General features: G+C 49.2%; 1 protein-coding gene across 2 annotated transcripts in view; it reads left to right on the forward strand.

Annotated features, from left to right (window-relative positions):
• Window positions 1–10466, forward strand: part of LOC108939091 (MICOS complex subunit mic25a-like) — a 63166-nt gene extending 52700 nt beyond the window's left edge. The window contains exon 8 of one of the 2 annotated variants that reach the window (XM_018760215.2): window positions 9357–10462. In XM_018760215.2, the coding sequence (XP_018615731.1) occupies window positions 9357–9380 (24 nt within the window). In that variant the 3' untranslated portion in view covers window positions 9381–10462. Of the gene's footprint in view, window positions 1–9356 lie in introns of both variants that reach the window. The other variant, XM_018760216.2, reaches the window with a different exon arrangement.
• Window positions 10467–12864: the final 2398 nt, after the last annotated feature.

Below are 12864 nucleotides of genomic sequence, written 5' to 3' on the forward strand. Positions count from 1 at the left end.
GTCAATCAGCTGCCATAGCAGTTAGCTTGCAAGGTTCTTCTGGGTTTTCTGCTAGAGTTCAACATGTACTGTAACCCTGGGTGTGTGAAGTGCTGTGGGGCAGAGGCCTCACCTGGTCGCACCTGTAAATACCAAGGGAACTTGGCATCGCCTGCAAAGCCGTAAGGTTGCAGAGCTGCGTTCAGGGTTGGCATCTGTTCCTCCCATCAGCACCGCAGCACCTGTTCGTTGTCAGTCAGACAAGATGCACTTCACTTAGGATGCAGAAGGAAAATGCCAGCAAATGAACTGCCAGTGAAGATTCAGTTTATTTTTGCTCTTATGAAACAAAACGAAAAAAAGGCAGCTGCACCAGTTTGTTGTTCCTGTTTGCCTTGCCCTTTTAAAAGAAAAATGACTGTCACCCTTGTTTTCATCCTAAATGTCACCGTTCTCCTGTGTGACGGCCGCGTCCGCGAAAGGAGTCCTGGACCTGGGGCCCAGCTGCAGTACCCCGCACACCCTGGCTGCCAGCTGGCTGCGCTACAAAGCCAAGCCGAGGGCAGAGCGCGTGTCTGTGTGTGCGCGCCGGTTCAACGGCCCCTGCTGCCTCCACAGCTGTCCTCGCCCTGCAGCCTGGCGGTGACGTGGGCCGGTGGGGGTCTGCACCCGAAGCACCATGCCGGGATATCTTCTGTCCCGTCCATCTCTTTCCGACACCGCTCACGTTCCTCCTTCTGAACGAGAGCATATCTGCCAGGTGTTATTTTTTGTGGAGACGCGGTGGACTTTGGTCCCGAGTCATTCATCTCATGAACATTTCAATCCCACCCGATTCAAATTATTAGTGCAGCGGCAAGAGTGCAGCTAAGTAAGCGTGGATGGCAACGTTGTGAGGTTGTGCCGCTGAACCCCCTCCCATGTTCCCCTACAGCGGATGACTCTGATGCTGACGACCCACCTTTCAAACACTTATTTTTTCCTTCTCTCTTTTAAAGATGCCACTTTGTTTCTTTGCATGTAATTAGCAGTGTCTGCTGGGCTGGGCTCTCGCACCACTTTAATGGGATTTTTAAGCCCTGTCTTTGTGCTCCTTCCTTCCGTTCCGGTTGAGGGATTATTTCAACATTTGTGCTGCTTGGCCCTTTGAGATTAAGTGTTTGGGAGAAGGATGCGTGTTGGGCCGCTCTTTGGCCCACTGTGGATTACTCGGTTCGGCTTCAGCAGCCCATAACTGCTAAGCCTTTGTTAGGGCCCCCGATAGATTCATCACATCCTTAAACAACATGGGGCAGCGGTGCAGGGGAGTGCATGCAGAGGTGTGTGCTGGGGTTGGCAGGGCGCGGGTGATGGGGGGGAGGGCTGTCACTTTTTGGTGTTGCCATGACATTTCCACTCAGCCTCCCTCCAAAGGGCCACGTCACAGTGGGGGCTCTGCTGGCAGCTGGTGGCTTTAAAAAGGAGCCAGCAGATAAAGTGCAGCAATGTCCCGCGATGGACTGACACAAGGAAGCCCGTCTCTGCTGAAGGAGGAGCTGTGTCTCTGAAGTGTCCCGCTATGAGATGCGCTGGTGTCTGAGGATTTAAAGCTGTGGGGGGTGGGGGGGTACCCCCTAACTGCTGACAATGAGATGAAGGCCTCAAGTTTGTTGGGACTCCTGGGCATTGGGAGGAGGGTTCTTGTGTCAAGGGCACCGCTGGTGTCTGCTTTGAACCAGAACAAGTGTGACAGTGAGCTCAGCAGAGGACTCTAATACCTTCTCCCCTGGTATTGGTGCCATTAATCGTGCAATGAAGGGCATGTTCTGGAGAGCGTCGCTCGCGCTGCCGCTCTTTGATCGAGTGGAGCGTGGTGTGACAGCATGGCGCAGTGACGGACATCGAGATCACTTCCAGTTTAGCGGCTCTTTCGTCGCACATTTGTCAACCTGTATTTTGGGTGTTTACCCCTTTCTTCCTTGTGCTGTCATGATTCGAACTTGAAGCTTTCCAAACACAGTGCCACGTACAGCAATTCACATGGATTCATACTGCTTCATTTACATAATATTTATTCATTTAGATGACACGTTTCTCTAAAGCAGTTCACAGTGGTTATTAACTCATACGTATCTGACACCTTTGTCCACTGTTAGATATATCTATCCGTATTGATGAAACAATGACCTACCAAAACAGCAGGGCAGTGTCACTCACCCTTTCAGCCATTCATATACGCAGCACCAATTCACTCGGAACATGTCTTTGGACTGTGGGAGGAAACCAGAGCGCCCAGACGAAACCCATGCAGATGTGCCTTGTGTCCCAGGAGCTGCGAGAAGCCGTACCGTTTCACTGTTTCATTTAATGTGTGTGGAACGGAAAGTCTACAGTGTGTAGAGTGTTTTTAGGGCTGCAGTGGCAGTGTTGAGTATTTGTCGTTTCTAGGTGCTTCCACCTGGTCTAGTCATTAGTGCAACCTTCTGCTGCCTGTAAAATAACTAGAGCGCCTTGGGGGTTCGTCCACTTTGCTGCAGTTTAATTATTTCCCAGCCATGGCCGTTTGTCCAAACACATAGTGCAGGAAGCCCACAGGAGCCCCTCTGCATCTGAGCAGTTCTCTCTCTCTTTGTGAGACTGTCCTGCGTTCTCTCGCCTCTTTCTCCTCGGCCTCTATTGTTGTCTCTACAAGTGTCGCCTACAAAGACGTCAAGGAGCTTTCAAGCACCAGCGTGGGGTTTCGTCCACAGCTCAGCCCAGATGGGGCCAGCGAGAGGTTCCACAGCATGTCACTTTGGGTGCGAAGGGGGTAGGGAAAGCGGACACAAACGCAAAGGGTGAGGGGGATCTGAGCGACCTTCACAAAAGCTCTTTCCTCCGCCGTGCGCCGTCTGCTCACTTACGCTCCATTATGACGGCGGACTGCGTGAACCCAGACTGCGGGACCCAAAAAACGGGCTTTCAGTGGGCAGCGATTTCGCGCTTAATCCAAACCTTTGTCTGTCTGTTTTTGCTGCGTCGCAGTCTGAAGGGGGACGGTTCCCGTGTGGTGCCGGCGCTCATGTGCGCAGTCCGGGCGGCCAAGACTTGAACGCGTGTTTGCCATCCATAGCACCCAGGATGCACATGCTGGCATGGAGTCGGGTGGCAGCCGGTCCAAACTGCCATTAAGGCCATCCAGCTGTGTCCTGCTGGAAGACAGCTGAGGAAGCGCACAAAACTGGAACTTGTGTCATGAAGCGCGGGAGCGATATAATACTGCTCTGTAACGGAGACAATTTCACTGCTTTTCTGATAAATACATGATAACTACAGCCTGTGAGACATGGAAAAGCATAACCTACCAGTGGGGTGTTGCTGGGGTTTGAAGAGAATTGTGCCCCCGGCTGGAGAGGGCAGGTACTGCGACCACTATAGATCTCGTATGTTTAACATCTAGTGGCTCCTGTGTGTGTGTGTGTGTGTGTGTGTGTGTGTGTGTGGGTGTGGGTGTGGGTGTGTGTGCGTGCGCGTGCACGCGCACGCGCACTATGCACTATGAGTGTCAGGCAGCCCGAGAGCACCGCAGTCGCCTGCGAAACCCAGTTGAACGCCAGGAATACCAGACAGGATGTGTTTCCAGTTGAGCTGAGCCCAGGCCAAAGAGCAGAGCAGCCTGCGTGCCACTCGGAGCCCTTGGCCTGCTCCTCTGGATGATGCTCGTGCTGCATCTATCACACCACGTCTGTGCCAAACAAGCAGGGGCATCACTGCAACACGCTCATGTGTGCCGTATGGTTTTTAAAAGATATATGGTGTCACACTAATGGCATCTTCGAACTCTTCTTTTTTCCATGTACTAATTAATTAATGTTTGGCAATAAAAAAGTCAATGCTGGAGAATATAGGTGAAAGCTCCTCTTTATCTCACTGTGTCACTGGTCGTCTGCCAAATGTTGAGAAGTGCGGAGTATCGATTGCCAAGTCGCCGTCTTGCCAGCTGTGTTGATGGAGTCCAGCAAGTGTATCCTGAAGCCCAGGATTCATTTCCCTTCTGCTTAGAGAGTGTCCACTGATCACAGGTAGTGAATTTGTGGTTTGGGGAATCGTGGCTCTGCTGATGGCCTAGAGGTGGCATGTTTGTGTCCTAGTGGTAGCAATCTGGAACACAATGAATTCCTACAGTGAAACTATATAAATTAACTAAACTATAATGAACCTTCATTTTTCCTGTTACCTTTGCCTAAAGTGACTGACAGTATTAAATGATCAGCTTTACTCTGATTTACCCATTTGTACAGCAGTTCCGGACGAATTTAAAGCTAATAGAGCAGAAGTGAGATTCTAACACAGGACATGAACCAACAGCCCTCCCCACTGTTACCTGCTGCAAGTGTGTGTGTGTGTGTGTGTGTGAAGAGTACAGTTAGCTGGGAACTGACAGGGATTACAGAGAGGAGCTATAGGTCTTGGCATCTACAGTGTTAGCAGAACCCGTCTCAATGTGGATCGATGTGGGGAGAATCCTGTCTCTTTGAGATGTGCTGTCCATGGTGCTGAACTCTGCCAGGGTGCATGTACCTCACTCTCTCTCTCACTCTCATACACACACACAGTTTGTTGTGACTAGTGACACACACAATTTGGTCAAGACAACTGTCATCCCTATCCCAGGATGTGTGTACTGCTGTGATGTTACATGCTGTCCAGTATCAGTGCTGTATCCATGGCGATTGTGTTTCCATGTTGGAGTCCTCAGGTGCTGCCAAGTGAATGATGGAGAACTGTCAGAGAAGCTGTCACCCCTCTTGTTGTTTGCCATGAGTCTTTGCCTTTAGTAGAGAAAAATGAAACCTGCATCCCACTTTCGTTTGGCATTTAGAAAGATCTGTTTAAAAAATTAAACTCTCAAAAATTATATCAAATAACCAAAAATATGAATTAATTGGGGGTGGTGGCGCAGCAGTCTTGGCCTGTGCCTGCTCTCTGGTGGGTCTGGGGTTCGAGTCCCGCTTGGGGTGCCTTGCGGCAAACTGGCATCCCGTCCTGGGTGCGTCCCCTCCCCATCCAGCCCTGCGTCCTGTGTTGCCGGATTAGGCTCAGGCTCTCTGCCACCCTGCTCACGACAAGCAGTTTCAGTGTGTGTGTGTGTGTGTGTGTGTGTGTGTGTGTGTGTGTGTGTGTGTGTGTGTGTTTTGCTAGGTTGCACAGTGTAGAAAAGTAAACATTTTGTATCCGTTAAATTAAAAAGCTGTATTTTCATTACTTACAAACTAACTACATTACAAAGCTTTTTTTTCTTTTTAACCTAAGACCTGCTGTTTCCAGATACCATCTGCAACTGAAATGTATCTTTTCATTTAAGTGTGTAACTGTGCAAGTCATTACGGTGCTCAGAAAGTCGCCTCTGCTGATTCAAAGATGGCAAGTGGAGCGCACCTTGGTAAACAAATATGTGAATTTATTGGCCATGAGGTGCACTGAAACTGCCTACCGCTGGCAAAGAGCTAATAGAGTCCAGGCCGCTGCAGCACCAGTATGTAATAACTTATTTCGTTTTTATGGCACTTTTTATACAAGGCAGCCATGGCTGCGATCTCCTTTAGGCACACCTGTATTTTCTCCCCTGTAGCCGTTTCGCTGCCAAGCAATGTGTTGTTGTGTTCGATATGGAATGTGAAGCTCTGCTATCTGTTATCAGGGCACATGCACACCTTCCCTACTTCACATGTGTGGTTAAAAAAAATAAAAAAGAGAGCGAGAGAGAGATTTTCTCTGCGTTTAGTGCTTTGACTAATCTCAGCGGCTGGACTAGTCCAATTCCAGCTGTTCTTGACTTTTACACTTGCAGATGGAGGGACAGGTGATACGATGAACACGGTGTTTGGAGAAGCAAGGCGAAGCGCGGCGATTTTCCACGTGCTGTGCTCGCTGCTGATTGCGTGTAATGGAGCATGGCCTGAGCCTCCGTGTGTAATCTATACCTCATGGTGGGCTTAAGGGGCTCCTTTCATACCGTATGGAGCGGATTTCCATGTGCTTCTCCTTTTCCCGCCATTTACGAATCCATTTTCACTCCCGAATCTCTCTCGACCGCTGGTCTCCAAGCGCACGCAACTTTGTGTGTTTTCTGTGCGACTACGTGTGTTTCCTGAGCAAGAGTAGATGTGTGTTTCCTGGGTATTTGTGCGAGAGCAAGAGAGATGTGCTCTCTGAGAGTTGTGTGTGTGTGCGTGTGTGTGTGTGTGTGTGTGTGTGTGTGTGTGTGTGTGCGCGCTCGTGCACTCACAAGTCCGAGACAAAGACATCAAAGGCTGGGTTTTTGTGCCTTTGTTTTTGTTTGCGTGTGTGTATGAGAGACAGAGTGAGGGCTCAGTTGCGGGCAGCTTGTAAGCGAGATGCTGTGGGTTTTGTAACTGCTCTGCTCCAGACTCGGCCAAAGGCGCAGTAATTGGAAGTTTGCTGGCCTTGATCAAATATTTATTTAGTTTGGAGTCAAAACCAGACCATCGTCTGTCGGGCTCTTGCCCTCCAGTACTTATTTCTCTCTCACCCTCACCCTCGCTCTCGCTGTGCTCAGCCCACCGCCTAGGGACACACAGAGGGCCCCGCCGCATGCCCTCTCGATGCACCCCAGCGACCAGCTGTGCCTCTGAAGCGCCGGCTCTGGACTGCCGCTAATGAGGCACAGGCTGAGGGTGGAGCGGCACTCCCGCCCAACCGGCCTTCCCCAAGCAGTTCGGCCCTCGACGTCCGCGTACCCAAACAGCGTGTCGTTGGCAGCGACGAGAGGGACGACGTTGATTGTCAGCGAATTCAGTGGGTTTGCTTTAGTGAAGAAAGGAGGCTTGGGGCAGCGCAGTGTGAGAATAGATGGGTTGTGTGGGGAGGGGAGCGGGTGGCCCTGAGCCCCAACATGGAGCAGACTGCCTTTGTTTGCCTTTATTTCTCAGTGCGGCGCGAGCCGATCGCCGATCCAGTAATTCCTCCTCCTGGTGCACTCTGGCAATTAGAGATCCTGACCTTTGGTGGATGTTGATTACACTGGTGGACCCCCAGCCCCCACCTTCCCAGGCCGGCCCCCAGATGGATTACCGCAGAAAGGTCACGGCACAGCGGTTGCAGGCAGGTCTCTTGTTGACCTTTCGGCTAGACTGCAGTGCCAACAAGAAGGGGCTGGCGGCAGTCTGTGCTCCCACCGTGCTCCCATCCAGCTGTCGGTACCTAGAGGCACAACAGCCAGAACAACACCCTGATTGCTCTTATATTGCATCTAGAGACAGAGGAGAGAGGATGATTGTCGGCTCCAAACCGCAAATCTACAGGATCCCGTGTGACGACACCCATTCGGGGAGCCCAGAAAGATACTCCTGGGGCGTTGTTATTTCATGCATCGTGTGTAGGAAGTCCCCCCCTACTCTGATTCCCCATCAGTCACGAGGGAGCAAGTGGTGATCGTCCTCACAGCTGCAGCCATCATGAACCTCCCTCCCTCCCCTTACACACAATCATCTGAGGCTTGGAAGCACCCACAACTATGTTCGATCCAGAGGGAATCTTCAATCCCGCCCCCGGCCTCCTGCCGACAGGGCCGCCCCGCTTCCCGCCAGGCCCCGGCATGGGGAGCTGAGGTCAAGCGGCTGGCTAGCGGGCAGGTTGCGATATTTCTCCGTAATTGAGTCTCGGTCCATGCCACGGAGGCAGCGCCATCACTCAGACCTCCCCAGACTACGTGTTCATTAACAGCTCCAGACAACGGCTGATTCTCCTAATCAGATCCACTGCTATCTCCCCCTTCGACAGTCTCTCCACTGCCGCCTCATAAATAGATGTTTGCGATTAGGGGCCCTGAAAACCGCTGGCGTCAGTAATGTTCCATAATGCCTTCAATCTTTCCCCAGCAAATTGTTGTTTTCTGCATGCGACAAGCGCACATGTGCTGGTGAGGAATGATCTCAAGCGCCACATTTGAACAGAGGCACAAGCCTAAGAAGGACACAGCTTTCAGAAGTACTGTGATAGCAGCATGTGCAACACATGCACAGGCAGGAAGAGGGTGACTGCAGCATTTATGCAATTAGCTGATGTTTTTCTCCAAAGCAGCTCAGTGTGATTTGCCCATTTATACATCTGGGTAATTTTATTGGAGCAGTGCAAAGTAAGTACCTTTCTCAAGGGTGCTGAAATAGCAGGTGGGATTTGAACCTGCAGCCTTTGGATCTGAAGGCAGCAGCTCTATCTGCTACACCACTGTCTGTTTTCACACACTTAGTCCTGTTTGTACGAAACACCAGGAGGACTACAGATATGGACCTGCAGATGTACAGTGCCTTTCAGTGTTGGGTTTATCCTGGTTCAAGTTTTCAGTGGAGCATTTGGACCTTTTCGCCCTGCCGCTTTCCAGAAGTTATTGCAGTGGGCTGAACAAAAAACCTTGTGATGCTCCCAGCCCAGCTGTGCTCAATGGGGGGTCACTCCGCTTACACTCACGCTCATCCCAGTTCAGGAACACAAATGTCTTCCCTTTAAAACAGTGGCGGGAAGCCGACACGTCCTGCTTGGCCCGCACTGGAGCAATTTGAGCATAACTGAAGAGGTGTAAAAAGGACATTTTGACAGTAGTGATTTTATCGAGGAGTCTTTGGAGTTGACATTTATGGCTGCGAGTGTGTCGCATGTTTGTGGGGCCTATAACAGCCAGACGTACACACATGGAGCATCACTGAGACTGTGTTAAGAATTATGGCACGCAATTGTGTCATTGATTCTGCAGGTTATTTGCTTTTTAAACTGTAAACCTTTGATAATTTGAGTAGAACATCTCCTGCGGGAATTCTTTTAATTTGAGATAATGTCCTTAAAATATTGAGTCTGTGTAGTGTAATATCATTGGCTGCTCTTGCAATACCTTCAGCTAGAAGCGCTGCACCCTCACCGGTTTTGATTCATTTTGGTCGCAGGCCAAAGAGACCTCGTACATTACGTTGACATGGAGCAGTTGTTTACATGGGTTATTTATCTCCCCCGTTCCCCCTGGATGCATAGAGCCTACAGTGAACCGCCAAGGCTGGCTTTATTGCCGAGACTGATGTTTGTCCGTGGCACAGCGGACTTGGCTTAGTGCTATCAACATCCTTTCAATTGGGTATTGATGTGGCCACATCATTAATCTCTGTGGGCATTAATGATGCAGCTGAGAAATGGCACCATGCGCCGCACTGGTTCATCGGTGTAAAGCAGGGTGCGGCGGCCCGGCTGCAGCACGGCTTCGTGTTCCCGTTGTGTTGTCCTGCCTCTCGTCTTGCTTTTCCATTTTCACGCGCGAGTTCTGTCAAGTCTGACAGAGCCGCTCCAGCTCTCCTCTGGCGAGGGCACATCCTGGCCCTCGGGGTGACGGCTGTTTGTTTCTCTGTGCGCAGAACATGCTGGTGAACCACGGCTGAAGAAGATGGCCAGTCAGGGGCTCCCTGGGAGCGTTCGAACCTGCCTCGGCTGGATCCGTACCTCATCTGTGCCAGGAGGAGCACCTCACCGGCAGCAGCATGTTTCCTTCACTGCTTCATCTTGATTTGTTTTGAAGTTGCGCTGCAACACAACCTTGGCAAAGGCTGAAAAGGGCTTTTGTTTATATTTCTTTTTTTTTTTTTCTTTTTGTCATGAGTAACCTGAATTTTAATGATGGACTCTGGGAGATATGTCCTGTGTCTCAGATGGTCTCATTAAACCATGTCCTGGTGTGGACTCACTTTGATGGAGGTTTGGTCTGTGTGCTGTTCAGTGCCATCTATAAAGGTGTGGTTTCACATCAGTTGGGGGTCGAACCTCCACAAAGCAGCCGACTGAGAGTTTCCAGAACCAAAAGCTGTGAGCTCTTGCAGTGTTACATGAGGTTTATCCAGACCAGTACATAACATATGGGTGTGCACTATATTTCTTATGTCACCACCAAAAGGGTTCCTGTGTGTTCTCTGTTGCGCTTACATCCCCTACAGAGACGACTGCATGGTCACTTTCTCAGTGCTCTCTGAAGTCAGCCCTTCTCCTGGTGTGCCTCAGTGCAAACGCAACATTGGATTAACGTACATTGTCACAGCATACACAGAACATACGTAGTTGCATGCAAGACATTTCCACATACATAAGCAGCAGCTCAGTCTCAGAGATGGTTTAGAGAAATACTTGTGGAACCAGCCCATTGTGTCTTCCTCAGCAACACGGTATGGTGTTACCATGGCAATGCCTCTGATGAGCCAAAGGTGGAGTGGAACCTTGACAATAACCCTTTCCTGTCCCAGCTGAAAGCATCCTATCTGGAGGGACAGGAAAGAGCTCCACTAAGGAGCTTTTCTACTCAGATGGCCACATCACTCCAGTTTCAGCTGTGCTCACCCATTTGGGGCAAATGGCAGCAACCCCTCACCTCCCCCCAGCTTATCACTTGGTTGTGGAGCTCCAGTTATTGGTTTCACACCCCTTGATGGCCTCAGTGGTGTCCTTTGACCTCCCTTAGACTTCGCAGTTCCACAAGACACCAGCACATATTTTCACTTTGCTTAGTTTTCTGTTATCCGAATAGAAGGCAAAGGTACATAGGGGCTCTGTGTGTCTCGGCCCGACCTGTGCTTTGAGATTGGCATGATAATGAAAAGCGAAATTGCGATGTTCCAGAAGAAGACTTTCATTGTCTTTGTGCTGCACATTTCTTTGTGTTTGTATTTTAAAAGTGGCTGTCCTTCTGGGTGCAATAAGGTGCTTACACAGACTGTTGTTGGACTGACCTTGTTGGGGGTTGCGGGCTGTTTAAGCTTCGCCGCTGCAAAGGGAACCCTGTAATTAATGTGTGTCCACCTGCTCCCGGGTCATCAATCTGAATCAGTGCGGAGCTGTAATGGAGCTGTGGACGAGGACGGCAGTAAAAGCAGGCACAAATGTGAGCGGGTTAACTGTCCCGTCATGGACTGCAGCCTGTGGCCATGTTTGATGATGTGTTCTTCTATGCTGTAGGTGTTTTGTGTTTTTTGGCACCCTTGTTTGGAACTCCAGAGTAGTCTGTGTGGACTGCTCTACAGTGAGTCTCACACTTACACTTCTCAAACCACACCGGCTCGGGTTTTGCTGATGATGACTGCCACTCTGTTTAGGCCATTCAGCTCTAGGGGCTCAGCAGTTAAGTAGGGTCAAGTGTCACAGTAGTGGACACACATCACTCCCTAGTCCTACAGCTGGTGAATGCTGACATGTGTGTCAGTAGGTGCTGTCGTGTGCTGGGAAAAACAGGTCATTACAGATTCCACAGTCCATACTTTGTTTCTTGCACTTCAGAAATTATGGAAGTCAACAATTGCTCGTACATATATGCTCGTGTTCAAATGTTTGGAATCACCCATAAATTTTGATGTTTTTGAAACAACTGAAGATTTCATACAAAGGTGCCCTTTACTGTCTTGAGTGAAGAAGGCAAATTGGATCTAACAAGGATAGAAGAAGAATGTGCAGATGCACAACTGCACAAGAGGATCAGTACATTTACATTACATTTATTCATTTAGCAGATGCTTTTCTCCAAAGTGACATACAGTACCGTGCAAAATGTATATCTCGTAGAAAATACAATGCCTGTGTTTCTACATCAGAGTCTGTAATTTGAGAAATAGACATCTTACAGCTCTTCATTTGGCTGCTTCCTTAAATAGTACATGCCAGACACCAGTGTCATCTGCAGCAGTGAAGATGTTGACTCATCCACCCATAATACTCTTCCAACCATCCACCGTCCAGTGTTTGTATTCTTTCACTCATTTTATCCCTTTCTTCTATTTGTCAGTTTCAGATATGGCTTTTGCTTTGAAACTCTGCCTCCAAGGCCAACATCCCGAAGTTGTCCTTTCACTACAGATGGCAGCTTTCATCAGATTCCTTAAGGGGTCCATGGCCTGAAGAAGGTTACATGTAAGGTACGGGAGGTTTGGAGAGAGCAGCAGAGTAAAGTAGTCCAATACAAAATATCAAGGTTATTGCATTTGTTTTATTTTTATTCCACACATTTTTCCTGCTGAAGTATTTAAGATTCCCTGTAGGAGTGTGAAGTATTTTAACTGAGTAATAATAATAAAGTCAAATAAATTATAATAAAACTAATAATAATCATAAGGCTAAATCACTGATAATGTGTCTACATCTTAGAATGTACAGTGCTGGTTCTGAGTTATCCAGTGACAACCAGGAATGGACTTGTTCACAGCTAAGAATGTCTTGGAGGCAGCTGGAAAGACAGCAGACAGGGCAGTCAGGGTTTGCAGCCTGATGTGCACCTCCCATGCAGAAGGTACCCTAATGAACCCACGCAGAGAGCACTTATGGTCAGAGCAAAGGTTTTTGAGATCAGGTTTTTCACAAACATTCATGACTGCGGAATGTGTGTGCCCTAAGGTTTACACGAACCCACACCGACTGAAAATCCACCAGGTTTCAATAAAATGCTTTGCGGGTCGAGCATGTCATAGTGCACAGGTAATGCACCTGCTCAGACACTGGAGAGACCAGGCCAGGAGGCAACCCACGGCTTCCAGAACTTCCATGTGACACAATCCTGTACCCCAAGCAGAGTAATAGAAGGGTGTTGGGTCAAACGGTCTCAAGAAAAAATGGTTCTAGTTTGATAAAGATGTTGACAAGGTGCTGGATGCAACCATGAAGTGTGATGTTGACAAGAGGCTTCAGGCTAGGACGACCGTTGTTGTTAGTTTAGCAGCAGAGAGGTATGGCGTGGCATGGAAGGCAGCCAAGACATACACCAAAAAAATGGATACACAAAAAGCAACTGAGAACAGCAGACGCAGGATGTAAAGCAGGAATTGAGCACATTACAGCGTCAGTTAAGGGTACAAAGTGAAAATAAATGAGTCACCCTGGCAGAGATGCTTTCTA

Source organism: Scleropages formosus, chromosome 19 (assembly GCF_900964775.1).
Source record: "Scleropages formosus chromosome 19, fSclFor1.1, whole genome shotgun sequence".
NCBI classification, from domain to species: domain Eukaryota; kingdom Metazoa; phylum Chordata; class Actinopteri; order Osteoglossiformes; family Osteoglossidae; genus Scleropages; species Scleropages formosus.